This window comes from Epinephelus fuscoguttatus, linkage group LG2 (genome assembly GCF_011397635.1).
Source record: "Epinephelus fuscoguttatus linkage group LG2, E.fuscoguttatus.final_Chr_v1".
NCBI classification, from domain to species: Eukaryota; Metazoa; Chordata; class Actinopteri; order Perciformes; family Serranidae; genus Epinephelus; species Epinephelus fuscoguttatus.
The window spans coordinates 21,328,355-21,355,631 of NC_064753.1; the positions used below are offsets into that span (position 1 = coordinate 21,328,355).

The following is a 27,277-nucleotide window of genomic DNA, read 5'->3' on the forward strand; positions in this document are numbered from 1 at the left end:
CAGGCGAGGCGGGAGTGTTCACCGCCGATCACTTCCGGCTTCGCTTTAACGACGTAGGAGTTGTTAAAACGAGATGTTTAAAATCTAAATATTGAGACTGGTATAGTAAGTTTATAGCAAGTGTATTGTCAGAGCTTGGTTACAGAGGGATTTATTGACGTATTTTATCACTAATATTGAAACACTATCTAGAATTAGCCTACGTAGCTTTTGCACTAGCCATTCCGGACATTTGATTAGGGCTAAACAAACTAATCAAACATATTCAACTTTATTTATTTCATGTGAGACAACGGGATGTACTAAAACGTTAGCGAAAGGGGGTTTAATGTGATTGAGTATGAAGCAATAAGTGATAAAACTAAAATAGCTACAACATTTTTTTTTATAAAACAGAGATGAATCCTGGATCAGTATTCGCTTTAAAATATTCAATAAATGCAGTGGGATCGATTTTCTGTTAAGATTTGATTTCTTATATTGCAAATCTACGCTTAAAACTGTCTAAATTATTTAATGAGTAATGTTAGGTCTTCTGGTCAACAGCCAACAGGATTTTCCATTAAATTGTGGATTATTAAAGAAAATAAGATCTGTGTTGAACAAATGTTTATGATATTTACATATTTTTTTCAGCATGATAATCTTTACAAGGGATGACGACTTTTTAAAATATTTTTTAAGTATTAATACAATTGTCAGAAGTAAAAAGCTAACCTGACCGAACTACACCACCGTCGCATGAGCTAACGTCACCAGCACAATGAGGCTATAAAGACGTGTTCGGCATGATGACGTTTTGTAGTTTCGTTAAGCAACTTTTTAGCAACTGCGTTTTTTAAGACACATAAACACTCAATGACGCATTTATGTCGTACAACAATACGTGAAAATATCAAGCTTGTGTTGATCACAGGCATCTATACTAAAGCTCATTTAACATCAACTAACATGCTTTAGAAAGGGACCCGCCCCACTCTGCCTTACTCTGTCTCTGATTGGCTTACCCTGAGATTCTTACTCAACTCTAACCAATCCAACAACGAAGGCAACGAGTACTAGCCAACCAGAGGGAGAGTAGGGCGGGTCAAGCCGTTGCTAACCAAAAAAACGAAAATGACAATCGTGCGCACGTGTGACGGCATGACGCACAGATTGTGCATACGGATGTAAACACTATTCGGTTCATGAGGAGGGAAAGCCGAACATGGCACCGAAGCTGGAGCGTTTTGTCAGTCCGGGTAAAGGCAACGGTCTGCGCGCAACAGCCAGGATCAAGAAGGGAGAGCTGGTGTACTCCGCCGACCCGCTGGCCTGCTGTGTGTCCGGCAAACTGGCCAGAGATGTCTGCCACCACTGCTTCACACGGTGAGACAGGCGATACTCATCAACATCCTGCTGTCAAAAGAAAAAGCTCTTGGTAGTTTAATATTCAGCGTACGTTAGGCTACAGTGAGGGAGATGGACTGAAGGTAGTGTGGTGAATACGGACATGTTTGGCTCATGTTTGAGTTGATAAAGTATATATAATTCACACCACACTCACGTTGTTTGATATTTTCGCTCTTCATTCTCTGTCAGTTTGAATGTGCACCATGCTCTTTATAGTCTGGTATAGGTGTGTGGTTGACTGTGTGTATGTTTCCTCCAGCTAATGAGTTTATATAGAGTTGTGGTGGTATTTCATTGCAAGCCACCTAAAATGCACATTGATACAGGCAACTCAATTCTTCATCACTAGATGGCAGCATTGCTCCTTCATGGTTTCAGAGGTGGCAGGCTTTACAACTGTCAGCTGTAGAGCTTACACACTGTTGCACTTGTAAATATGATAAAGGCCTGCAGACCTCAGTGTGGAGAGTGTTTCTGTCCAGACACGGGTGTCAGGCTTATTGTGGTGAAAAGTAGCTCTCAGTGAAATTGACTGTCATCAGTATGAATGTGGAGATGGCTTAGAAAACAATTCATGCTCTATTTAGGTAATATTTATGTAGAAGGGCTGGGTGCAAGGCCAAAACAGGTTCACTGTGTGGCTTTTGGATTATGGTGATTTAACTGTAACATTGTGTGGGTGCATGGGATTATGCATGACTAATTAAAACACAGTATCGACTGATATAGGCCTTGAAGGCATACTTCACCCACAAAATGACCATTTGTATGTCAGTCATGTCATGTTACCTTGAATTCATGAGGAAAGCTTTTTTTCTAGCATGCCTCCATGGAAAACAGCAAACATATTGATTGACTGGGGGACCACATTTAACAACAGTAAAACTACGTCAAAACATGGGTTTATTAACTTAGACACAACTTGTGAAGTAGTATGCTCACTGCTTCCCAAACACATGTATTTCCACCTAAAAAAAAACACTGAACATTGAAGTCTGGGTTTGAGGGGAGCCTAGATAAGTCACTTTGTTCTGGCAGGTGGGCAGTGCTTGGTTTTGGCCCAATTGTTTTTAATGTGGATCACAAACATTCTCATTTTACAGCTAAACAGTACACTAAATTATGTTTCCGAAAACCTTTGAGACGAGACACAGGAAACAGAATCTTGATTCATATTTGATCAGCGCTGCCCAGTTCAACATATTATCTGTCTCATGTAGTACTGTCTGGATATAGAGACCGTTTCAGCAAATATGTTATTAGCAATAGATATTTTTTATAAAAAAGTTACCAGCTGTAGCTTTAATACAATTCCTCAAATCACTGATAAGGACCTCATTCTGGGAGTATTTGTTTTTTAAAAAAATAATTTTTCATATATTTCTGATATGATATCATTGGAATATAAAGTAACATTATTTGTCCGGCATTTATTTTGTTGGATCATTCGGATGTTCGTTCTTGTGTGGTTATTTATCTGTAAACTGTTTCTTAATTGACTTCATCCTTCTTGTAGCAGTGATGTACTGTGTAGCCAGTTTCTGTATTGATGAGATGATTCGTCCTCTGTTTCATCTCATTTGCTTGTGATATTTGTCCAGCTGGATGCTTAATAGCAGCACTGCAGCTTCCTCTACCGTAGCCAAACCCACTTCATCAAGCTAAACACATGTATGTGAATTCAATGAGACTGGTAAGGACAGTAACAGAGTATGCGCCGATTTCTGTTGCGGAAACTCCAAGGTGAATGAAGGGTGAATTATTGTGGGATATTTACAGTATGTATATGAGCCTCTGAAGCAAGTGGAAGATGATTAATGAGAGCAGTTAATGGAAATAGCCTCTAGGAGAAGGAGGAGATGTAGGCTAGTTCATGTCCAGTTTTGATTTCCATATGAAGGTAAAATTTATTAGAAAGCCTGATCAGTTCAGCAGCAGCTGCTCACTCTTTAATGTCTCCTCTTACTCATTAAGAAAGGATCATCCCATCACTCCTTACACTGTGTAGTTTCATGCAGTGTGGTGTGCCTTCTGTGAACACTTGGACTATTAGTCAGGGCTGTAGAAAATTTTGAAGGTTCGGCAAAAACACACCCCTTGATTTGTACTTTAAGGCACAGGAGAGAGAGAAACTGAGATTTGCAATGAGAAAACAGAAAGAGAGACACAGATAGGGCATTAAAGAGAGAATATATTCATATGTGACATTTCTATGTATTATAGATTATACATGTGATAATGTTTTGTGCTTCTCACTTGTGCTCAAACAGCTTAAATTGAAGATTAAGTGTGTAAGATTTAAGGGGATTTAGTGGCTTCTAGCAACCAGCTGAAACACCTGGTCAGAATTCCCTCAGTGTTCATTGTTCAGGAGGTTTTCACAGGGAGCCGAATTATCTGCAGAGGTCTCTTCCTGTCCAAAACAAACAGACCTGGTGATTGAAACAGGTAAAAACACTGACTAAAGCATACATTTATATATATACATTTCAAATTAGTGTTTTTCTGATGCTCCTTGTAGTAGATGGGCTTCACACTAAGTTGGCTGGCGTGAAAACCTGAATGGAAACTGAGCTTTGGTGGTCGTATTCAAAAGCAAGCATATGCCCTTAGGATAGCTCATTGTGTTTATGTTTACTGCATGTGTATGTACATGTTTTGTTGGTCGTTAGTGCATATACATTATGTTGGAGCAGATTATGTATTGGGTAGATGAATTAAAAAAACAAACAAAAAACAAGCGCACATTAAGACACTTATGTCATTTGGCACACTGCTGGGTAAACAGAGCTGTAAAGACTACACAGAATAGAAATAATAACCCCTTCACTGGGTTTCTATTGCATTACTGTTTCTGTGGGCAAACAACATGTCTTCGTAACCGAAGTACAGTCTGTAGTAATTCAACAGCATCCGCGGTCAGCACTCAGTCCATGTAGCTTTGAAGAACATCCACTCATTCCACTGATGATGAAGTTATTAATTATTTACCCTCAACTGTCCAATTCCCCCTGAGAAAGATGCTTCGCCCTCAGCTTTGTGGACAGCAGCAGAAGACTATGCTAGCTGCTGTGTGTGCGTTTCCTCTCTCAATCACTGCAACGTAAGCCCAGTCACTTTGTTTGGCTAAAGAATAGCTAACAAATGCCCTGCAGGGGTGTAAATGTGGAGAATTGCTGCTACATGAAGTAACAGCAGGGCAGTATTGTTTATTCTATGTGATTTGAATTTATTCCTCCAGCTGCTCCATGCACAGACTGTCAGTCATTATAGTGTGAGGCAAGATGAGTATGTATCAGATACTTGGGTTTGCATGTGTAATTGTGTATGACATGAATGAATCTGTGGGTCTGAAATAGTCTTGAATATTATGTAGGCAAAAATCTTTCATATACTCCCATTACTGACTGTTTTTTTTTTTTTTTGTTAAGGCTGGGCAATATATCAATATTATATCAATATTATAAGACAAGATATTGTCTTAGATTTTGGATATTTTAATAATGGTAGGTGTTGTCTTTTCTGTTTTTTTAAAGGCTGCATTATAGTAAAGTGATGTAATTTTCTGAACTTAGACTGTTACAGCTGTTCTATTATTTGCCTTTATTGACGTAGTCATTACTGTATATCCACATTACCAATGATAATTTATCAAAAACATCATTATGTATATATTTTATGAAAGCACCAATAGCCAACCCTACAATATTGTCACAATATCGATATCAAGGCACTGGTAAAAAATATCGTGGTGTTTAATTTTCTCCGAATCGGGCTGCCCAATTTTAAGTTCCTACAATGCCAGGTTGTCATAATGCCCTTTGTTGTGCTGACATGGTTTTTAAAAGTTTCTCAAACATTATGAATATGGAGCTGCCCATAGGTTCAGCTGATAACTCCAAGCTGTTGTTTGGTTGTTTAGTTGCCTCAGTCTGTCTGATTGTAACGTGACATTGTTACAGTTCATATTCAGCCATCAGGGTTTGAGGAATGGCTCTGTCTATCTGTCTGTCTGTCTACCACTTTGGTCCAGACTGAAATACCTCTCACACTCAGTTTTAGGACTGCTGGCTACAAGCCTTAACATTGTAACTTGACATTTATTCAATATCTTAAAAAACATCAACACCCTCTCACACAGGAAGATAGGCTTATAATAACAAAAATCAATAATAAATTAGAGCGTTTGTGCCTCCACCAAATTCCATTATTTTTTAAGTGCTTGGGGTAAAAAGAGGCAAGTGTGTGTGTGTGTGTGTGTGTGTGTGTGTGTGTGTGTGTGTGTGTGTGTGTGTGTGTGTGTGTGTGTGAGCGTGTGTGTGAACGTGCATGCATGTGTGTGGAATAAGACAGGCCATGTTGTGCAGATTGTGATCATGTTTTTGAGGCACTGAGTAAGTTTCATGGCTACATCTGCTTGCCTTGCGGCCAGTGCTCATCAGCCTGAGTGTCAGAGTGTCTTTACACATCTTTTATTGATTTGATATCAGTGGGAGAGCTGTAAGTTCTGTTGGTGCCACAGAAACAGTTGTAAAACATTTGACTTAACACATGTACATGCAGACACGCACACACACACACACAACACACACACACACACACACACACACACACACACACACACACACACAAGCAGCTCAAGACAAAGAGATTGGTCTCAGAGATGTGAAGTGCATTTTCCTGTTCTCACTAAAGCACAATTAGTCTCACAGCATGACTGTGTGTCAAAGAATGTGTGTGCGGATGTATTTTTGTCCCTGTATCTCAAGAACAGAGAGTGTACTGTGTGTTTGAATGCATGTGTTTGTGGTGTGTGTGTGTGTGTGCCTGTGTGTGCAGGAAATGAGCAGGTGGGGGGGGGGGCATCAAAGCTGAGGTTAATTACAGGCCTTGAAGGCTGTATGTAAGTAATGACTGATAAACGCTGAAGGAGAACACACACACACACACACACACACACACACCTCAGCAGGATTCAAATCGCCATAGGGTCAACAAACAAACAGCTATTAGACTCAGAGAGCGCAGGGGGGTGAGAAGAGATAATAGAGGAACAAAGACTGCAAAAAAAAAAAGGGAAAATATTTTTATAGTCAGAGTAGAATTTCTTGCCATTTTCAAAAGAAATGCGAAGTAAAGCAGTATTTGAAATGCTTCTGCAATGCTTCCTTATTCATTAGAAAACGTGTTACCAATCAACAATCTCTAGTGTGTATCCCTGAAGTCTGTGTGAAGTTAATCAGCCGTAAATTGCTTTTAGTGGATGTGTCATGTCTTTGGAGCCCGGTGTCATAAATGTATGTATATTAACATCTAACCATGTTAATTGTGTTGTACTGCCCACCTGTATGATGATCTCACATGCTAGTTTTAGGCTGATGTAAAATTAGTTTGTGGTCCCCGGCAGGACATGTGGTCACTGAGGCGTCAGCCCACAATGTTCCTATGAAAACATACTAAGCTCACTGTGAGGTTTAGGCATCATTGACTATGTTTACATGCACATTTTTTTCCCTTATTCCAAAAAAAACCCAGAATTCATACTAAGTTGTTTACATGGCTAATAAAAATTAAAATTCTATTAATATTCTCGTTAATATGCAGCTAACATGCTACAGAATATTGAACAGTGGAACGGCAGTTTTTTTCCACTGGTGACTCTTGTTTGGCCGTGCAAACACAGCCTTCCTCTTCCATTCCTTCATCCACCTTTTTGAAAAGGTAGGCGTTGCAATATTTGTGCATATCTAAAAACCTGTTCATATAATAGACTGTATATGAAGATGGACGACACATCTCCACTTAGCCCCACTGTACAAAAAGGAAGCCAAAGTATCCTGAATATGGCCGCTGCCATTTTGCACTGGCGATGTCTTTTGGAGCCAGCCAGCATGATATGAACTACCTAAAATGACATAAATCCGAAAAATATATTTGACATGTACTTCGATCTTTTAGTTTTGGGGCAGGGTTTATGACCTGTACTGCAGCCAGCCACCAGGGGGCGATCGAGATGTTTTGGCTTCACTTTTGGAGAGCTGTCATGTCATCCACCTTTTATTATTCAGTCTATGGTTCATATTTAAGACTTTCATGATGCTTAAAAGTAGGTGTGTTTCTCCTTCTGACCATAGCCGAGAGCTTTTCTTTTGTCTTTTGGATATGCATCTCAACCTCACAGCCTCGCAAACTGTTGGCAAGTTGGTTTGTGTACAAGGTATCCATGACGACGCACAGAGCTGACCGTCAACAGACAAGAGGCTGTGTGTCGCAAACTGTGGTAAAAATCCCAGCTGAAATACATATTCCGAATGCGCTGTATACATGTCCAAAACAAGCTCATACAGCCTGAATGATATCAGCACATCCCACGTCTAAATCTGAAAATTTGGAAGAGGGCCTATTGTAGAATATCCAGATGGAATATGCTGTTAACGTGACATATCACATTTGTAATATTGTCATATTCTGAATAATAGCGGAATATTAGTGTGCATGTAAATATACCCAACATAAAAACATGTTACATACTGTATATCAGAGCAGCTGGAGAGAACAAGGACTGTGTTGGGAGGACTGTATTCTTGCTCTGCCTTCATCGTTGTCTCTTAGCTATTGGTGATGACTGGTAAGTTGCACAACAACACAGTGAAGGAAATGTATCAAGACGCTGTGTTGTTTTCCATCATCAAGCAGTAACACTGAGCCTAGCAAAGCAAAAATTAAGTCTAAGCTTGTTCTTTTTACAATTCAGATAAGAGTCATTGATTAACTCGGAGTTTGCAAACTGTTTCAGTGGAAAATGTTTGCACAGAACCCGAGAGACTGAATCCTAGTCCCAGTGACAGTTACATATTTGCATTGAAACTATGAGAAGAAGAAGTTCCAGAGATAGATGGAGGTAGACAACACACAGTCTCTGTTGGACAGATAACACATCAAACACACGCACATACACACACACACTCACACACACAGGCTTTGATGGGTTTTTCTCTGGTTTTGACAGACCAAAGAAGAACTCAGATGTGTTTCTCTCCGCTGGCAGGTCGTTACTGTGTGTGACTGTGTTAGGCATCACAAGCAAGGCAACATTATCTCTGTCAGATGAAGTCTTTTTATTTGACACCAATCTCTCACTCACTGTCTCTTTGGACCACACAGATAAACACACACACACACACAAACAGCCAAACAGTGCAAACAACAAAAACAAAACATCTAACACTTTTGTCTTATTTATAGCGAGAAACTTTTGATTGAAAGTTGGATGAACCAATTTCCAAGGGGTCTTCATTATTTCAAAAGAACATAAGAAATATTGACAGATGGTTGACTCGAGAGTTTTGTTCTAATTTCGGCTGGATGTAAATGCCTGTTAGAAGGAAGCTAAACTTGTATAAACACAACACAAAGTACAAAACAAGGCACCAGCGGATGGGGCAAACCTCACACATCATCATGACACTGCCTTTTGAGCCAATCTGGAAAAGTATGTCGCTTGTAATGTTGAAGATTTTAGAACAGAGGGGTGAGATGCAAATTTAATTAGTTTTTCTCGTCAGTTTTTGAGATCAGTGCACAGATAAATGCACTAAGATTATGTCACAGCTATTTTCTCCAGGGTGAACTCAAAACCTGTTTTCAGTATATGTTATTCACATGTATTTAATATCTGGATTTTTGGTGCAGTCACAGACAATGTACCAATGTTGCTGTAGCTGTAGCTAGCTAGTGATGTACACTCTGACCATTTAAAAAATATTTTTTTAGCTATTACTGTACAGTCCAGTGCACATGTTGAGCAGCCGCCACGTATTCTACTCTTGTTACCTGCATGAGTCTTATGTTTAACCTGTGCTCACGTTTTAATGCCTTTTTATATCATCTCTTTCCATTAATCCATCCATTTTCACCTGCTTATCAGAGGCCAGGTTGCAGGGGCAGCGGGCTAAGTCCTCCAGACGTCCCTCTCCCCAGCAACACTTTCCAACTCCTCTTGGGGGATCCTGAGGCAATCCCAGGTCAGACAAGTTATATAATCCCTCCAGCGTGTTCTAGGTCTGATGGGGCCTTCTACCTGGGCGTCCTGGGCACCTACAGGTAGAGGTCCTACAGGTCCTGATCAGATGCCCAAACCACCTCAACTGGCTCCCTTTGACAGGAAGAAGCAGTGGCTCTACTCTGAGCTCCCTCTGAATGCCCGAGCTCCTTAACCTATCTCTAAGGCTGAGCCCAGTCACCCTTCTGAGGAAACTCAAACTCGCCGCTTGTATCCGTGATCTCATTCTTTTGGTCACTACTAGGACTGTCAATGAATATTCGAAATTTGAATTTAAATTCGAATTTGAAAAAAAAAAAATCGACCTTTTTATGTGAAAATTGATATTCGATTGTGGAGAAGAAAAAAAAAACACCACCGCAGCTGTCCTCTTTGCGAGTGGGCGTTGGCCTGGGTCGCTGCACTGAACACACTGCATAGGCCACACCGCCCGCGGAAGTGCTGCGAAATTCTCGCGCGAGCCGGAACACTTCGGTTCACATCAGACGCGCATTTCGCTGTCAACAAGCGGTTCTGCTCCCAGCTGTTGTCTCCATCACCCGGCTTGCCACATTCGCTCGCGGCTCGCACAGAAAATAGACCAGACGCCAAAACGATTGCTGCAGCACCGCGGCGTTGCGCAGCGCGGCACAGCCAGTGTGGATGACACCATCGGTTAACATGGGCTTCGAGGCGCTTCGGGGCTATTCGCAGCGCTTCAGCGAGCGGTGTGGCCTGACGGGTCAGAGGGGGGGTGAGCGAGAGGTCCGCGGTTGTTTTTAACGTAATGTTATAGATAATTGTTTTATGTGTTTTAATGTGTAGGTATGTAAATGTTTTCAAAGACGTTTATGTTGAAATAAAAATACCTACAAGTAGTTATGTTTCCTTGTATTAATACGAGTATGTTTCCTTGTATTAGGTTGCCCTCTTGTGGACATAATGTGAAAAAAATTTTTTTGAATGGTTCGAACCTATGAGTTATTTTTAGAAGGAATATTCGAATGTCATTTTTGAGCAATTTTGACAGCCCTAGTCACTACCCAGAGTTCATGACCATAGGTGAGGGTTGGAACATAGATGGACCAGTAAATCGAAAGCTTCGCCTTCCGGCTCAGCTCCCTCTTCACCATGACAGGCCAGCGCAGTGCCTGCATCACTGCAGAAGCCGCACCAAGCTGCTTATCCATCTCACGCGCTGTTCTCCCTCACTCGTGAACAAGACCCCCAAGATACTCAAACTCCCTTGCTTGAGGCAGTAACTCTCCCCCAACCCGGAGAGGGCAATCCACCGGTTTCTGGCAGAACACCATTGCCTCCGATTTGGAGGTGCTGACTCTCATCCCGACCGCTTCGCACTTGGCTGCTAACCACCCCAGTGCATGCTGGAGGTCACTGTGTGATGAAGCCAACAGAACCACATTGTCTACAAAAAGCACAGATGCAGTTCTGAGGTCCCCAGTCAAGAAAATAAAAAGACTGTCGTGGTGATAAAATCCTAGCTCAACACAGAGGGTCTTTCATACTGCTGACCTGCTGTCAGCCAAAGAGTCGTCAACATTGGACAGCACTAATAAAGGTTGTATCAGCATCCGGTACAAAAGCAGTTTAGGGCTGGACCCAACTCTGAATTCTGTCAGTCAAGTCAGATATCCCTGTTCAATACAACTCATGTAGAGTTTGAGAGTTTGAATGGGGTTCAGCAGAACGTTTAAGGTGACAGGGACGTTCACGTAAAGTAGAGCGTTTTATTGCTGTACTGTTGCTAGGGCAACAGCTTTTGTCCCTGTTTACTTCCTGTCAGCTACTGCATTAACAAACATTTGAAGAGGAAATACAAAGGGACACATTTAAAATATTTATGTAGTCAAATTTGAAACGGTCTACAATAAACAAGCCTGCCTAGCTAATGAGTGCTAACTATGCTGAATGTGTTGGAAATTGGCCAACACTGGATATCAAACAAAAGCCAGAAACTGTGTGCTATTAAGTTACTGTGAGCTGTAAATTCACCTCTTCTAAGCAGAAGGCAGATGATAACGTTATCATGTAGCCTGCCTGAGCAAAGCCTCTCTTGCACTGGGACAGCTGCCTCAGTCTCACGGAGACTCGCCCTAGGTCTGGGTCCACAGCTGCCTGTCCTGAGGAGCAGCATGAGAGCAAGGAGCGGTCACTCTGCAGCTAAATCTGGCTACCAAAATGTCCCCAGAAGTACACTCACTGACCAAAACAAAAAAAACAGACTGCTTGACTTGAAGGAATCTCAGTCAACTTAGGGGTGTCGAACTGATGATTCGAATCTCTGGTTTCGGGGGGCAGCCCTAATTTGCACCTACAGTAGTGTCAGTTCTTGCCCATCCTCATCTTTTCATTTATTTCTTATCTAAAATTTGTTTTGCATTTTTTCTTAACAGACGTCTTCAGTGTTTTCTCACACACTCAAGGGCATATTTTCAGCATATTTTTCACACTCACACTGCATTGTGCAGTCAAACCTCTACCCCGTCTCTCTTATCCTCACACACTCCTTTTCCACATATTTCATCTCTTGCTTATACACCTTTTTTCCCCCTTTTTTAACTTGCATACACACACACACACACACACACACACACACACACACACACACACACACTGATAAGGGTGTATGGATGCAGTGGTATATGAAGCATACAGATTACTACTTTAGATGCAGTTAGATGAACTGACAGAAAGAGGAGCTGGAGCAGATGAGAGGAGGGAAATAGTTCAAAAAGCGAGTCAACACCCCTCCTCCTTTACCTTGTTCCCTCCTCTGGATTTATACTCCCATCTGCTGCTTCTGACATCTGTGTCTTCCTCCCCTCTTTCCACAGTTTTTCTTCCCATCTGCTATTCTTCTCTTCTCATTCTACATTTTCCCTCACCCGTCTCCTCCACAATCTCCTCATCCCTCATCGCTCAGATATATTTTTTGTCCCACCTGCCTCTGCTCTCTCTCTGCCTCATTCCTGATGTAGATTATTTTGCTCGCATCTGCTTCTCTCTCCTCCTCATCCTCCCCCTCCCCTCTGTTCTCCTTCTCCCTCTAGTTTTCTCTGCCGTCTGCAGTTAGATACCCAGGTGTCTCAAAACAACTTGGTGCTGGCAAAACACACACACACACACACACACACACACACACACACACACACACACAGCTGTATCATTTGCAAACCAAGTGATTTGCTGTAAACTGGGAACACGCCTCCCCATGTCTGTAAATGTTTGGTATTCATCAAGCCAAATGCCTGCATGTATCATTTCTAACTCCACTTGTGAGGACCATGTCTTTATAGAAAATTTATGTCAGTCCTCACGAGAATGAATTGTTCCTTGGTTGGTTTGGCTTAGTGTAACAATTAATGAAACTCGGTATTCTGCCATCAAGTGTTGAACCTTAAATGATGATCTGTGTGTTTGTTCCCAGAAGGAATCTGGAGAAAACTAAAAGGCTCCCTGTGGATTATTCCACTGATCTGGCCGTGCATCTGTTATTCATAAATGCTCATGTCTCTCTCAGACCCAAAGGCAGAAAGCTAAAACATAATTTAAGCCCTGTGTAGAAAGACTTAGTTTTATGAATGACGCCTGAGATAAAATTATTACCATATGATTTCTGTCTTTAATTTACTCATTCGGGGAAGATATGAACTGCTGATGTCCCTGACTTGTCTGGATGAGGTTTCTGCCTTCAGTTGATATTGATAAGACAGAAAATCTAATTATTAGTTGTAAGGCCAATCCTGAACTTTTGTGACATTCACTTGGCTCTACCGCCTGTATTTCTGAGTGTAGGATTTTTATGGATTCTTTTATATCAACATGTAGTTCTTTTATATGTCCTACCAACCAAAAACCAAAAAGCTGCAAAGCAAATACCGCCCCTACACGTATACTCCGGAATAACATAGAATATATTGTCATTTTTTTAATGTCCATCCTAACCCATTTTCTGCTCTCTGGTTTTGCCATTTGTGTACATCTGTAGGCTGTATCAGCTTTCGTATCATCCTGATTTTACTTGATTATTATATATATATTATATCTATTTTATGCTTGAATTTTCTATATAGAATTAGTAGAATTTTACTCTGTAAAAGCTTTAGTTAATCACCAAAGAAGTGACCAAACCTACAGTGGAGAACCAAATGCTTTCTTAAAGGATCTTAGGGCAGTGCAGAAAATACAATTCTTGTCAAGGAAAGATGTTCCCTTGAGGCCATATTTTGTGTGCATGTATGTATGTGTGTGTGTGTGTGTGTGTGTGTGTGTGTGCGCGTGCCCGTGCCCATGTCCTCTCATCATCATGAAAATAAAGCCATAAGGAGACACGTCTCATATGAGTCCCCTCAGGTATCAATGAATCATCCTCTAAACAACCATTAACAACCCAGCAAGGGTTCCAGGATGGCTGTGGAAGCAGCACAGCTGGCATCTCTCTCTCTCTCTCTCTCTCTCTCTCTCTCTCTCTCTCTCTCTCTCTTTCTCTTTCTCACACTCACACTCTCTCTCTCACACACACACACACACACACACACACACAGGAGTGCTTTACATGCCAGTCACCCATCTACACTAAACGCATGTGCTGATGTGTCGGTGTTGCTGTGTTGTGGATGCCTGCAGCCTACTGAGTGGTTCAGCTCTGTGTAGATGGGCTATTGTAGCATAGCTGCAACACTAGATGGCAGTAGGTTCCCTTCAGGAAGCTCATTTGTAGAGTGCTCATGTTGCTTTACACTAACTCACAATTACCTTGTGATGCACTACACTAGCAGTGGTGGCAGAGAGAGATTGTGCTGGTGTTTGCCAAGTTGTCAAGCAGTTTTCTTCAAGATCAACAAACAAGAAGCTCTAGCAGACCAGGTATGCTCAGAGTTAGCCTGTGAAAAGTGCAGTTGTACAGTTGTGCAGTTGCACCCTTCAATCATTTCGAAGGCATCAGGAATGTGGCTGTTGATTTATGTTAATATTTGTCAATAATTTACTATACATATACTCGCACACCATTACATGTCATGTGGGAGTGAGTCGTACCATGCTGTGTTGGCCACTCAGCCTGGAAATGAGAAAATTCACTCAGGCACGACGGGACAGCCCAGAAAAGAGGACCCCTGTAATTATTAACATACACAAACACACACACACACACACACAGACACACACAGACACACACATGAACACAGAACTAAATCTCATGGCTGTGGCACAACAGCCAATACTCATGGGAAATTAATTACCATACTACACACACACACAGACATCGACAGAGACAGAGACATGCTGAGGTAGGCCTAATTAGGTGTCTGATAGCATAGACTTAACAAAATTGACCACATATACACACTTGTGGGTGCACACATCTATGGTCTTGCATATCAATGTGCAAAATACAAAGTCTTTCAGTCACTTCCCCTACTGTCTGGTGACAGTTATGTCCTGTATTCTTGTTTTTCTCTTTTTGTCTGTCTTCATGATTTCCTTTCTCCTTTCAGTCATATTACGTGTCCCTGCACAAGGCCTTTATCTTTAAAAAAAACACCCTCTCAAGAGCGGTTGATGACTGCATGTCTGACATTTTGCACACCTTAAGGAGTGGCTCATTTGCACGTTAAAAAAACATACTGCTGTTGTTTATAGGAGAATCAAGACAGAAAAAAAATACAGGCACAGTAAACATACTGTATTATACGATACGATACAATACGGTACGGTATGATACTATACTATGTACCCATATAAAAAAATATAATTTGATGTTTCATTACTTCGAACTATGCAATTTATTTATTATTTATTTATTTATAAAACTTGTTTCATGATTTATTAAAAAATAAAAATAAAAACTAATGTGAAATGAAGTTAAAGCAACCAGGTTTCTCTACAGTAAAAAAAAAAGAGATTCATGTACTTTGCAATTAAAGATGCTATGTTGTATATAATGGCTCTCAGCTTTTTGTTTCTATGTCTCTAAGAAAATTCAAGGAGCTCCTTGACATGGCCGTAGATTGTGATTGTAATAATTATAGGGATCTTGATTAAGGCGACTACTAACTAACTAACAGCTACATTGATTAATGTGTAGTTTTTTTTACATGGTGTTCAAGTGGAATCAGGCAGACAGAAAACACCTTCTGGATGGCATTGGAAAAACAAACAGTCCAACAGATTGGCAGGACAGTAAAACAAAACATGCATGACAATATTTGGCAACGGTGGTACTGTATTGTTTACAAAGAATGGGATAAATATGTTTTAAATAAATGTGTTTATTGTTTTATGTAATTTTTCCAGTATGTCCAGTAATTATCCAGATCCCCTGTGTTTTCGTTCCTTGTGTGGGGGAACTACATAAAATTTGGTTGTAAATTCCATCACGGCAAAAAGTTAAAATATTTTAACTCTGAATGGTAATGTCGTCTACTGTTACTGGCAATGCTGTCTACGTTGCCGGTATTCTCCCCTGGCTTCTCCTGATTTTACCGCCATGCTCTTGTCCACTAACGTGATCTCGGATCTCCCTGATTCCATGTGAGCACAGCATTAGTCTATAAAATGTAAAAAAGAAAATTTAATCTTTCTAAAACCAAATATTTTGTCAGAACAAAAGTAAAAAAAACTCAGCAGTATTCCACTGAAAATTACAGAAAAAAAGCAGCAAGTCCTAATATTTGAGAGGCTGGAACCAGCAAATATTTTTTAAGATATTTTATGGGCGTCGTCAGCGTATATAGGAGGTTAAGCTAGAGGTTGCCCCGAACCAGGAATTGTTTGCCATATTTGCCGTACAAGTTAAACAGTTACTTAGTTATCCAAATTGTTGCTTTTTGATTTGTAATCAAGACATTTCAAGTGTGTAGGATTTAAAGAGTGATAGAAGGAGAAATGAAAGTCAAAATGACCTAATGACTATGTTGAAGTGGAAAAAAGAGGGAAAAGAATAAATTGAAAGAGTATGACATTGAAAGGAAGTGGAGGGGCTGCAGAGAGAGAGAGGATGCATCTTTTTTTAATTCAGCCTTCTGCATGTTCCTAATGAGGCCCATCTAATGTTATTCATGAGTTTTCCTTCTATGCCCACAGTCCAACCATGGACCTGCCATTCAGACGACCATCGCTTCACACAACATCTGACTCAGTGGGAGAAGAAGGGCAGAAAAAAGGCAGTGGGAAGAAAGTCAGAGGGAAAGAAAGGGATGAAGAGAGATAGGGTGGTGATGAGGGGGGGAAGAGGGAACATAATAAGATAACATGGCTGAAGATGAGACAGCTGTGTTTCTTGGGAGAAATTATGTTCTTTATGAAAATGAGTATTTTTTATTAAACAAGAAAGTAATTTTCTGTTGCATACTAATGAACCATGGAAGACTGAAGAAATTAATATCTTTCCTGCCATCTTTTCCCGATTATTTTGATCCGTCTTGCTGTGTTGTTATTGTCCGCAGCTATATTTGGACTACATTAAGTCAATGTGTGTATCACACTGTATGTCATGTACAGTATGTGGCAGCATATGTTCTGATCTCTTGTTGGTTATAGCCTAGAGGCCAGAACAGTGTGTGTGTGTGTGTGTGTGTGTGAAATGTATAGTAAGTGTGTAGGTGTTTGCTTACTGTTTGTCTTTTGGATTCAGGAAAAAACAGTTGAAAGCACATTTGGCTTTGCTTTTGAACTACTACAAGATGTTACTATATAAAATGTGTTCTTGTTGTTATGAAGCTATAGTTTGAGGTCTCAGATGGCGTTGAAATCCAGTAATCCAATGCCAATAGTCAACATCAGTGGGTCACATTGCTGCTGTCCCATTCTCGCACATGCAATGAGAAAAGTGCAAAAATATTTGTTTTCATGAGTCATACAACCTTTACTGAGAGGAGATACTCAATTATGTTCAGCCAAGATATTACCTCTGCAGTCCTGCTGGAATACCTGAGTCATGTGACCGGTATCTATACAATGATGTGTGTGTGTTTGAGTGGATGCCTTGGAAATGCTGAGAGAGTATCAGCATGGAGGCGGTCACCATAACAACAGCTGGTGCAACTGCGTATTAATTCATGTGGCAGAGTAACTACTACATGAACAAGGGTTGGTCATCATTCACATTTGACTGGATACTGGTACCTGGAATTCAGTGCTGGTACCCACCTCACTGGTACCTTTTACTATACCTTATTTTCTCTGTTATGATAAAAATGTCACTTCATTTTTATAAATTAAGTCCTTAATTTCCACACTGTTATTTATTTAGAAACAGGAATTTTTTCTCAGGTTAGACATGTTGCCCTGGCCAGCATTGCATTATGTATGATAAATATTGCAGCGAACGTTGCTTGCGTCAAGTTTCAGCTCACCATTGCCCTCTGTGTCTAGATTGCAGCATATCAGACATGTTTTTTACTCACGTCTCACGCAAAATACATACTCTAATTTTATTTTATCCAGCACATTTTTATACAACAATACACGAGGTTGATGCCCAGTGAAAAGGCACTGAATGAATATATTTATCTGCATTTAGCATTGCCTGATACCAGACAAAACTGTCAAATTGTTACACTCCGTCTACATCTTCAGTCATTGACCCAACACTAACTGATATCTGTGGGGCGGGGGATTTGATTTAGATCTAGGGATGCATGATAATATTGGCACGTTATCAGTATGGGCCGATATCAGCTTTATGAACTGTCTGAATTAACCAGCATGCTTTTTCTTATTTTACACAATGAATGAATATTACATACATTGAAATGTATTGTATTTCATGTGTCCATCTACTGGTGGGCCATCATGATAAGAGTATGCATGCATAATATGATGGTAATTCAACTACAGAAGAGGCTTGATGATCACTAAAATGAGGTAGGGACAAAAGTATATATATTGATGTCGGTATTGGTTATCTGTCAAATGAGTTGTTGCATATCGGCATATTGGATATCGGCAAAAAATCCAGTATCGTGCATCCCTATTTAGAACAACTTTGATAGTGGCGTCTATCTCGTCTACAGCACTTGCCATTGCTAATACTCCTCATTGGTTTCGGCACACCACTTGACAATGCTTGACAGTAGCTTGACAATGGCACTTGTCCTGTCCGGGGTGCTGACTGGCTTATTGAGTCCCCCTGCAGTACTCATTGGTTGTTTTTTTTCTATTAACCAAGAAATCACTATTTTATGTCATGATGCCAGACGAATAAGTCAACACAAACTCCGTATAGTGGGCAGATTCAAAGGTCTGGACCCAGGCAACATTTTGGAAGCTAGGCGGAGCAGAGTGTGCTGTCCCTTGAAAGAACCAGAGAGTAGCACACTCTGCTCCGGTTTGTAATCCCTCAAACTCCCCCATCACTTTTGCCCAGCAGCTTTGAAGCAAGACACAGGAACTTTTTGGGTATTAAGCAGCTGCGCTGTATTCACTGGCATTACATTTACTGCCACTAGACAGCCTCACTGCCCTTGCTTAATCACAGAGTCACTACCCTACACTACACACTGAGCTCTCAAGTGGCGAAATTTGGCACCAATTGATTAAACATGAATCGGTGCTTGGTAGTACTGACTTAATTCAGTTGCTACCCTTGGAAGTATGGAGTTTGGTACCTAACCCCAACTGATATACCTGATATTTCTTCCTGTGAATGAATGAATGAATGAATGGTTTTATTTTTGTGTCTTTCAACACGGCCCAAACTTGTGCATATCTCTTCTCAGTACATCAGTTGTTCCATATTTTATTACTATGAGCACTGACAGTGGTATTGATGCACATATCTTGATAGAGTACATTTTCTCGTGACTCAATTTGAGAAACAGTACAAATAAAATAACCACATGAAAATGTCTGTTATTGGCCAGTCCTGTGAATTAGATACCTGGCAAATCAAGCTACTTCATCACATTGATGCAAAAGTCCTGTACATTCAATACTGCTGTAAAACTGTCCTGCTCATTGATTTGCAACTTTGCCCACAATGGCCTAAGCTAGGTTCCCTTACTATAAAGGGTATTGCAAAATCAAATTTCTATTGTCTTGTGGCATAGATCATCAGAAACTTTTAGTAAATTAGAACAGAGGAACAGAGAAAACTAACTGTCCACCTTCACTACTGGAGAAAATTAACATATAATTACACTATTAACATTTATGTACAAAATAATATACAACAAAATCCTTACTTTGAGAGTTTTTGATTTTTTAAGGGTTTGAAACAGTATGTATATCTCCATGTAGTCATTAGAAAACCCTATTAGAATAATTGATTTTCCTCCTCACTGAATGTATTTTGAAAACAACTTATTTGTTATGTTGCATTGTTCTCAGCTCTTTTTGCATCATCATATTACTTACACTACCTCAGTATGGATCCCCACAGCCATGCTAAAGTCAAGCATCATTATGGTGGTTGAGAATAGTAACTCCTTGATATACAGTATTTAAATAAATTAGTAGTATTTCTGTTCATTTTGAGCAGATTTTGATGGTTTTACTATGTGGAAATTATGGAAATCTACTGTACCTGTTATGAAATTCATGAACACAGTACAGCTCTTTCAGCATGCGATTGCCTCCTAAGTTCAGATGCAGGGAACAAATATCGGACTTAAAATGGTGTCGTGTTTAGCATCAGCTTTCCTGTCTGAATTCATGTAAGATGGATGGACTTCCTGCGCCTGGCAGCTTGTGATGTGACCAAACTCCAAGTGTCTGAGTTATGTTCTCAGTCCATGTGTTGAAGCTGCACAGAACCTGGCTGTGTTTAAGTCTGGCCTGCTCCTATCTGCTATTATTGCTTTGTGTCTCATACTCCAGGCATGTATTTCTTAAACTGTGGGTGGCTTCCCTGTTTCTGGTAGGGCTCAACATGACAAGAATAGCTGTGTTTTCATGAGCCTCTATCCCAGGGTAAAACTATAAATTTAACTGTTGGGTTTCAGGCTGGAAAGGTCATCGCAAATAAGACACAGCAGCCTAACATGAGGGGGGTAAGAAGACGTTAGGGAGGAGTAGGACGGAGAGGAAAGCGGTAAATCACAGACACAAGAGGGTAAGGAAGAAATAACAGGATAGAAAAGTGTGTTTTGGAAACTTGTTGACAGCTGTGGAGGCTTCGGGCCAAATACAACAGTCCAGTCTGGTCACGCACTGATAAACAGTCAAAGGAAACACTTAACTTCAGATGCTAACATTAACAGGCAACAGCCTTCTGTCAGACCTACACCGTGTGAGTGAGTGTGTTCATATTATATGCCTGATTTTGCCTTTAAGGTTCTCATAATGTCATAAACAGCAGTCATAAGTATGTCCAATCTAATCAAATGTCCCATATTCTGTACGATAAGCCCTGGGCTAATCTATTTACATCCATCATAGCATGTTCTCCATTACCTCATTTTGTGTGTGTAAGCTCATAATACCATCCATTCTCAGATTTAATTAGCAATATATTATCACTTTCTCTTCCTCTCTCTCAAATCATATGACAAATCACACAGAGAGACTTTGTACTGTATATGAGCTCATGCCAAACGATCCTCAGGCTCCGCTGCTAACCCTGACTCCCTTACGCTTATGCTCTCGTGTTGGAATAAAACTAATAATGCAGAGAAATCCTTCACACACAAAATTGAATGTAGGGTGTGTTGCTAGTCATTAGCACTGCATGTAAATTGCAGAGACTTTCAAAGTGAGCATGTTTAATTAGATGGAATCAAAGTTGTGAGACCGAAAATCTGGAAGATTGTACAGACAATACCAGGGCCCATGTAAAATGAGATAATCAAGCTGTATGGACATGCATGGTAAAAGCCTTGAAAAGACTGCTGTATGAGACATCCCTGTCATCAAGTGGGCGCAGGCGTAGACCTTCAAATCGCAACATTGCCCATTTGATTTCAGCCTGTCTCCTTTCTGTCATATTATTAGTGTTATTAAATTAGATTTTGAAAGATGTTTTCTTACATACATCTGTATATCTATATTACGATTTACCAGGGTATTTAGAAATTCCAAAGTTATGACTTTCAATACCGTAAAAAATACAGACACCTCTCTTTCTTTGAAACTGATACGGAGATGCTGTATTGAGGCGATGTAGTGCACAGAACGCACCACCAGAGCTCAGTCTCTACTGGTGGAACAGGCAGCTAAGCGTCACAGGACTAGTGAAAAAGAAAAAGGCCTCTTCCCCTGTGTGGGAGTATTTTCACATAGAACTTCACTAGTTTATTAGCCACATCATGTTACTCGACACATCATCACCATTCAGCCACTGATATATCGGTATAAGCTGCAGCAACAAGTATCATCAGGTCCTCCAGCAAGAAGGCAGTGTCCGAAAATAACTTTTTGACTCACCAGCCAATGGGACTGGTGGAAAAAAAAATCCACAGGCCAAACATATTTTACTTTTTTTTGTGTCACACATACAGTTGTTTGAGTACATTTCATTGAGATAATAAGGTATTATGTTTAATACAAACTCTACAAAGCGGCTGGAGCAAAATTTGAACTAAAATTATTATTAAACAAGGTATTACCACAGCCTCAGTATATGTTCCCTCTGGAAGCAGTGATGTAGCATTTATGTCTAGGGCTTTTATTGTGAAAGGTAAGAAACAGAAAGAGTGAAGCTGTAATTTGCTATATTTGACAACGTAGAAGCAGCTGACTGACGGCAAGTGATCAGCTGATATCTTGTACGCTACACAGAGCCACAAAACGTGGAGCTCTTGCATTTTAACATCTTGCATCTTAACAGTGTTGCGGTGTCTGTGGTGTATGTGTCAGAAAGGCAGATAGCCCTCTGAGATTTACTTGCCAAATAGAAAATCTACCTGCATTGGCACCCTGCAAGAAGGGCACTTTTTTCTATCTATTCATTATTCTGTGGGTCACAAGTATTTAAACCCAGTACGACTTGTTTCAGGAAGCTAATTGCGTATTGGTAATACAGCATTGTGGGCTAGACAGTGTCATACATGCTGCAATGCTACTACAACTAGTACTGTTATATACTCCAAAGTATGACAAAATAGACACTAAAAATCTTTAAAAATCTTGTAGGAACTACTTGCTTTCTCCCGGACTACACCTGCCAACCGTATAACTGTGCACAAGGAAACATGCCTCTCCTTCACCTAGCACCACTGAGCTGGCTAACGTTGCAGCTCAGCTGAGGAGGACACTATAAATGTTAACATACCTCACTCTCACAACCACAAGCCTCTCGTCCATGCCTCCCTCTGCAAGGTGTTTCCGTCGGTGGATGTGGGTCCGTAGATGAACAGTGGTTCCTACACACTGTTTATCTTGGTGCTTAGAGCTCCACAATGCGAGTGCCATCTAGTTCCATTATCTCTATGGCCCATATCTCCAACACTAGGTAACTTATACAGAAACAATTGAGATCGATAAATAGCATTACAGGTAAAACATGTGGGGGTGAACTGTCCCTGGAATGACCTGAATGAAGATAGAACAAACAGTCAATGTCTACTTTCGAACAAAGGCAATAAATGCCCAAAAAACTTGCTGCAATATTATATATTGCAGCAAAATGACGCACAAACTGACTCTGACAGAGTTCCTGTGACTCACATCTTGTTGTGTGTGTGTGTGTTTATGTATGTTGTAGTGTTACTCTCTCCACTGGCTGTAATTGGCTGCGTGGAGTAGACAGACACTGCTTTGCTCTGGCTTGTTATCAGACTGACAGGCAAACTGGAAAGGACAGCAGTGTCACTCTGAGAAACACAGCAGACCTCGGAGGCAGGAAACACACACACAAAAACAGACATATACACCACAAGTGGACACACACAGCAAACACACACAGGCACTCAGACACATGCGAGTGCTGTGATACTAACAGACTGTGACAGGGAGGAGAATTTACCTAATGTATTGCTGTTAGACAATCTAAAAGAAGATAGGTAGGTAGATAAAACTAGATAATTGATGCACACAGTCAATGTAATAAAGCTAATAGAATAGGACAAGTGTGTTACATGGGAAAAGGTCAGGACAATGGCAGGAACATGAAGGATGCTTGAGTAGATATGTGCATTTGTTTGGTAGTGTAGCAGCTTAAATATGACCAAAACTGTTTTGTATGTGGAACAGATGAATAGTTTTCATCCAAACACTGAAATGGTGCAACAGAAATGAAAGTTTGACATCAGCGACTTAATACATTTTTTTGTGCTGGTCCCAGTTCAGCTCACTGAGGCATTCACTTGTAGAGAAAAGCTTAAAAAATGGTACATCTGGCCTTGAGACGTTTTTGATAACAGTGGATAGACTTTGAATCATTTAGTTTCTTTTGGAGATAGATAGATAGATAGTTAGACAGACAGATAATAGATAGATAGATAGATAGATGGATGGATGGATGGATGGATGGATGGATGGATGGATGGATGGATAGATAGATGGATAGATGGATAGATAGATGGATAGATGGATGTGGAAGCTCTGTTGACAGTCTGTGCAGAATTAACTAATCTTTTTCTCTCTCCTTCTGTCTAGACGTGAGACCTTGTTGCGGTGTTCCCAGTGCAAGATGGCTCGCTACTGCAATACCACTTGCCAGGTAGTGTGCATGCATATGAGTGTGCGTGCGTGCGTGCGTGCGTGCGTGTGTGTGTGTGTGCATGTTTGTGTGTGTGTCAATTTGTCTAAATGCTTTTCTCCTGCAGAAACAAGCATGGTCTGGCCATAAGAGAGAGTGTAAATGTCTGCAGAGCCTCCTTCCCCGAGTTCCCACTGACTCAGTCCGTCTGGCTGCGAGACTCATCTTTGCTCTGGTGTGTCTCTAGAGTTTCTCATGTTCGAAGAAAGCTACAATAAAAATGGCAACCCTTACCAATATGATTCTGGGAGCTCTGCACATGATGTGTGACTATAGCAGAAAAATAATTGTGTAAAAGTATTATACATGCTAATGCCCCCCCCCCCACTCCCTGACTTCTTTTGCCTTCTAGTTAAGTCCATCGAAGAGCAGTGGTGAGGAGCTCTACACTTTGGAGGAGCATGAATCACGTACGTCTCTCTTCAAAGAGTGTGTGAATATGTGTGTATGTTTTGAGACAATGCCAGTGCGATATAAAAACAGTTGCTCTCTCCACCATATTTAAACTCTCTTCATACATGGATGTATTTCTGTGTCTGTCAGTGTCAAAGCAAAATCTTCTCCAAGACGTAGTCAGAAGCTTACAGGGACAGACAGGTGAATTTTTTGTCTAATCTTTTTTACAGACCTGAGTTCCATGCCTGAGCAGAAGAAACAAGGTCTGTCTCAGCTGGCGGCCATGTTAGAGATGTACCTACAACAGGAAATACCTGACCTGGCAACGGAAGTGACATCAACATTGCCACCTTCCTGTGGAGAACCCCTCAGTCTCATAGCAAAGGTAGGCTAAATGCATTTAAATACAATATATGTTTGCTTTTTATATAGTGTGTAGCCACATACAAACCTTGGCACACTCATGCACACTCAAGCACAAACATGCACACCCATGCACAAAAAGACAAATACAAGCAACTGTTAAGTGCTTCTAGCATCTCCTGCTGTGTTTGGATGGACCCCAACATATGTCTAAGATCTTCCCAGCATCTGTGATTATGTCCTTTTGTGTGAGTATTCCCAGAACAACCTCAGGTCTTATTCCCTTAAAACAGACCAGCTGCCTTCACCAGAATTTAAACCGCAAATGGCTAATGTATGCAAGGATGTGTTTGTCTGGATTTCACTCCACCTCTGTCATCTGTTAGCTTGTGTGACTCCTCTTTGAGATTTCATGGCTCTTAGGTGTTTGAATTCCAAGAAGCGTGCGTGTGTGTGTGTGTGTGTGTGTGTGTGTGTGACTGTGTGTGTGACTGTGTGTGTGACTGTGTGTGTGTGTGTGTGTGTGTGTGTGTGTGTGTGTGTGTGTGTGTGTGTGTGTGTGTGTGTGTGTGTGTGTGTGTGTGTGTGTTTTGTTTGTCCCATCACAGTGATCGTATGAGTATGTGTTAGTTTTAATTGAAAGCAGCCAGGCAAATGAGCTAATAGTGTTTCCATAAAACAAACATGAAAGTTGCAAATGAGCAATACTCACCCATAAACTACGCTCACAACAACATCTGCTTATTTCATCTAATGACTTTTCAATGCTTAAAACATAATCGCATTCGACTTTAAGGTCTGAGTTTTGTTTTGGCATTCCAAAGGAACAGTTATTCAAAACCAAATATACAAATTACCGTGAGGTGTTTGTAGCCTTACTAACGAAACAGTTCTAGGGCTAGTAGTGTCTTATTAGTGGGTCAGTCCACCACTTTGATCCAACCTAAAATATCTTGATAGATATTGTAAGTATTGCCATGAATTTTGCGACAGACTTTGGTGTTCCCTACAGAATGACATGTATTTATACACAGTACCTCAAGAATAGTCAGAAGGAAATTATTCCTTCAGATATGGTACAAATATCAACTTGGCCTCAAGGATGAACTGATTAGATTTTGGTGGTCAAGATTCAAGGTCACTGTGACCTTGCATCTGTCTCATTCCTGTGAATGTGGTATGTCAGAAACACCTCAAGGGAAGTTTTTCAGATTTGGCACCAACGCCCACTTGGACTCAAGAATGAGCTGAGTAGAATTTGGTGGTCGAGGTCAAGGTCACTGTGACCTCACAAAACATGTTTTTGGCCATAACTCAAGGTTAACTTCACTGTGGTATCATAATGTTCTACAGAAGCACTTTTCTCGCCATTACTCAACACCATTTCTCAGGTGCAGAAGGGGAGACATTTGGTCAGATACTGAATAGGTGACACTACTTTTGGGTGTCCACCTTGAAAGTGTGCAGACGGTATAGATCTTATGTGCTGTTGGGGGGACAATGGGTGTGAAGCATCCATGTTTTGACAGACATGGATGTAGACTGTTACTAGGGATGGGGCCAATCTGATCCAGTATCGGTATCGGGTTCCGATACCAACGTAATTCACAGATCGGAAATTTCCGATCCACCTGCCGAAATTTCCGATCCACCAACTGTTTCTGTGCTTTCACATTGTCTGCTGGAATGACATGATGATTGCTACATAGTAGTGTTGCATGGTATACTGGTACCAACAGTAAACTGTGGTACTAAAACACAACGGTACATATGATACCATAATGTTGGAGTACCTCAGGTACCACTACTGTGGGATAAGTTCAAAGTCCAGTCGCAAGAGGGTGAGTGTCCATGCGCCATCCAATAACGTTTATATATGCTACAGTGATTTGTTTTCCACAGAGCTCTACGGTGCGAGCATTTTACTCGCATTTGCGACTAAAAATAGTTTTGTGTGAGCAAAAGAAAACATTCAGGAGCATGCTGTACGAGTATAGATTTCAACCAGCAGCAGAAGCTAAAGGCGAATCCTGCCGGTTGTGGGTTGAATGGGGGTCACAGAATTGGAATTTAATAAATATTGACAATCAACTGGAAACCCTTTCAGCTGCATATTTGTTTTCAGGATGGGATTTTTCCTGTTAACAGGATTTCCTGCTTTTCTGACCTCCTTTTCTGACCTTATACTTACCTCAAGTTGCCCTTTGGGACATACATGCATACATACGTACATATCATACTTGCCTGTAGAGAGGAGTTTATTACAGCCTCATATAAAATCAACAATAATGATAATAATATTTAAGCAAACAGCACTGGTATCGGAATAGTATCGGTATCGGCAGATATCCAAATTCAGGTATCGGGATCGGATAGGAAGTGAAAAAATGTGGATCGGTGCATCCCTAACTGTAACTGCAACTTGA

At 40.7% G+C, this 27,277-nt stretch overlaps 1 protein-coding gene across 1 annotated transcript in view; it reads left to right on the forward strand.

Moving 5' to 3' along the window:
* The first annotated feature begins 1,128 nt into the window (after positions 1-1,128).
* smyd3 (SET and MYND domain containing 3) overlaps positions 1,129-27,277 on the forward strand; it is a 116,470-nt gene continuing 90,321 nt past the window's right edge. The window contains exons 1-5 of the mRNA XM_049596090.1: positions 1,129-1,368; positions 23,990-24,053; positions 24,160-24,267; positions 24,445-24,502; positions 24,719-24,873. Coding sequence (XP_049452047.1) covers positions 1,208-1,368; positions 23,990-24,053; positions 24,160-24,267; positions 24,445-24,502; positions 24,719-24,873 — 546 coding nt within the window. The 5' untranslated portion in view covers positions 1,129-1,207. The remainder of the gene's footprint in view (positions 1,369-23,989; positions 24,054-24,159; positions 24,268-24,444; positions 24,503-24,718; positions 24,874-27,277) is intronic.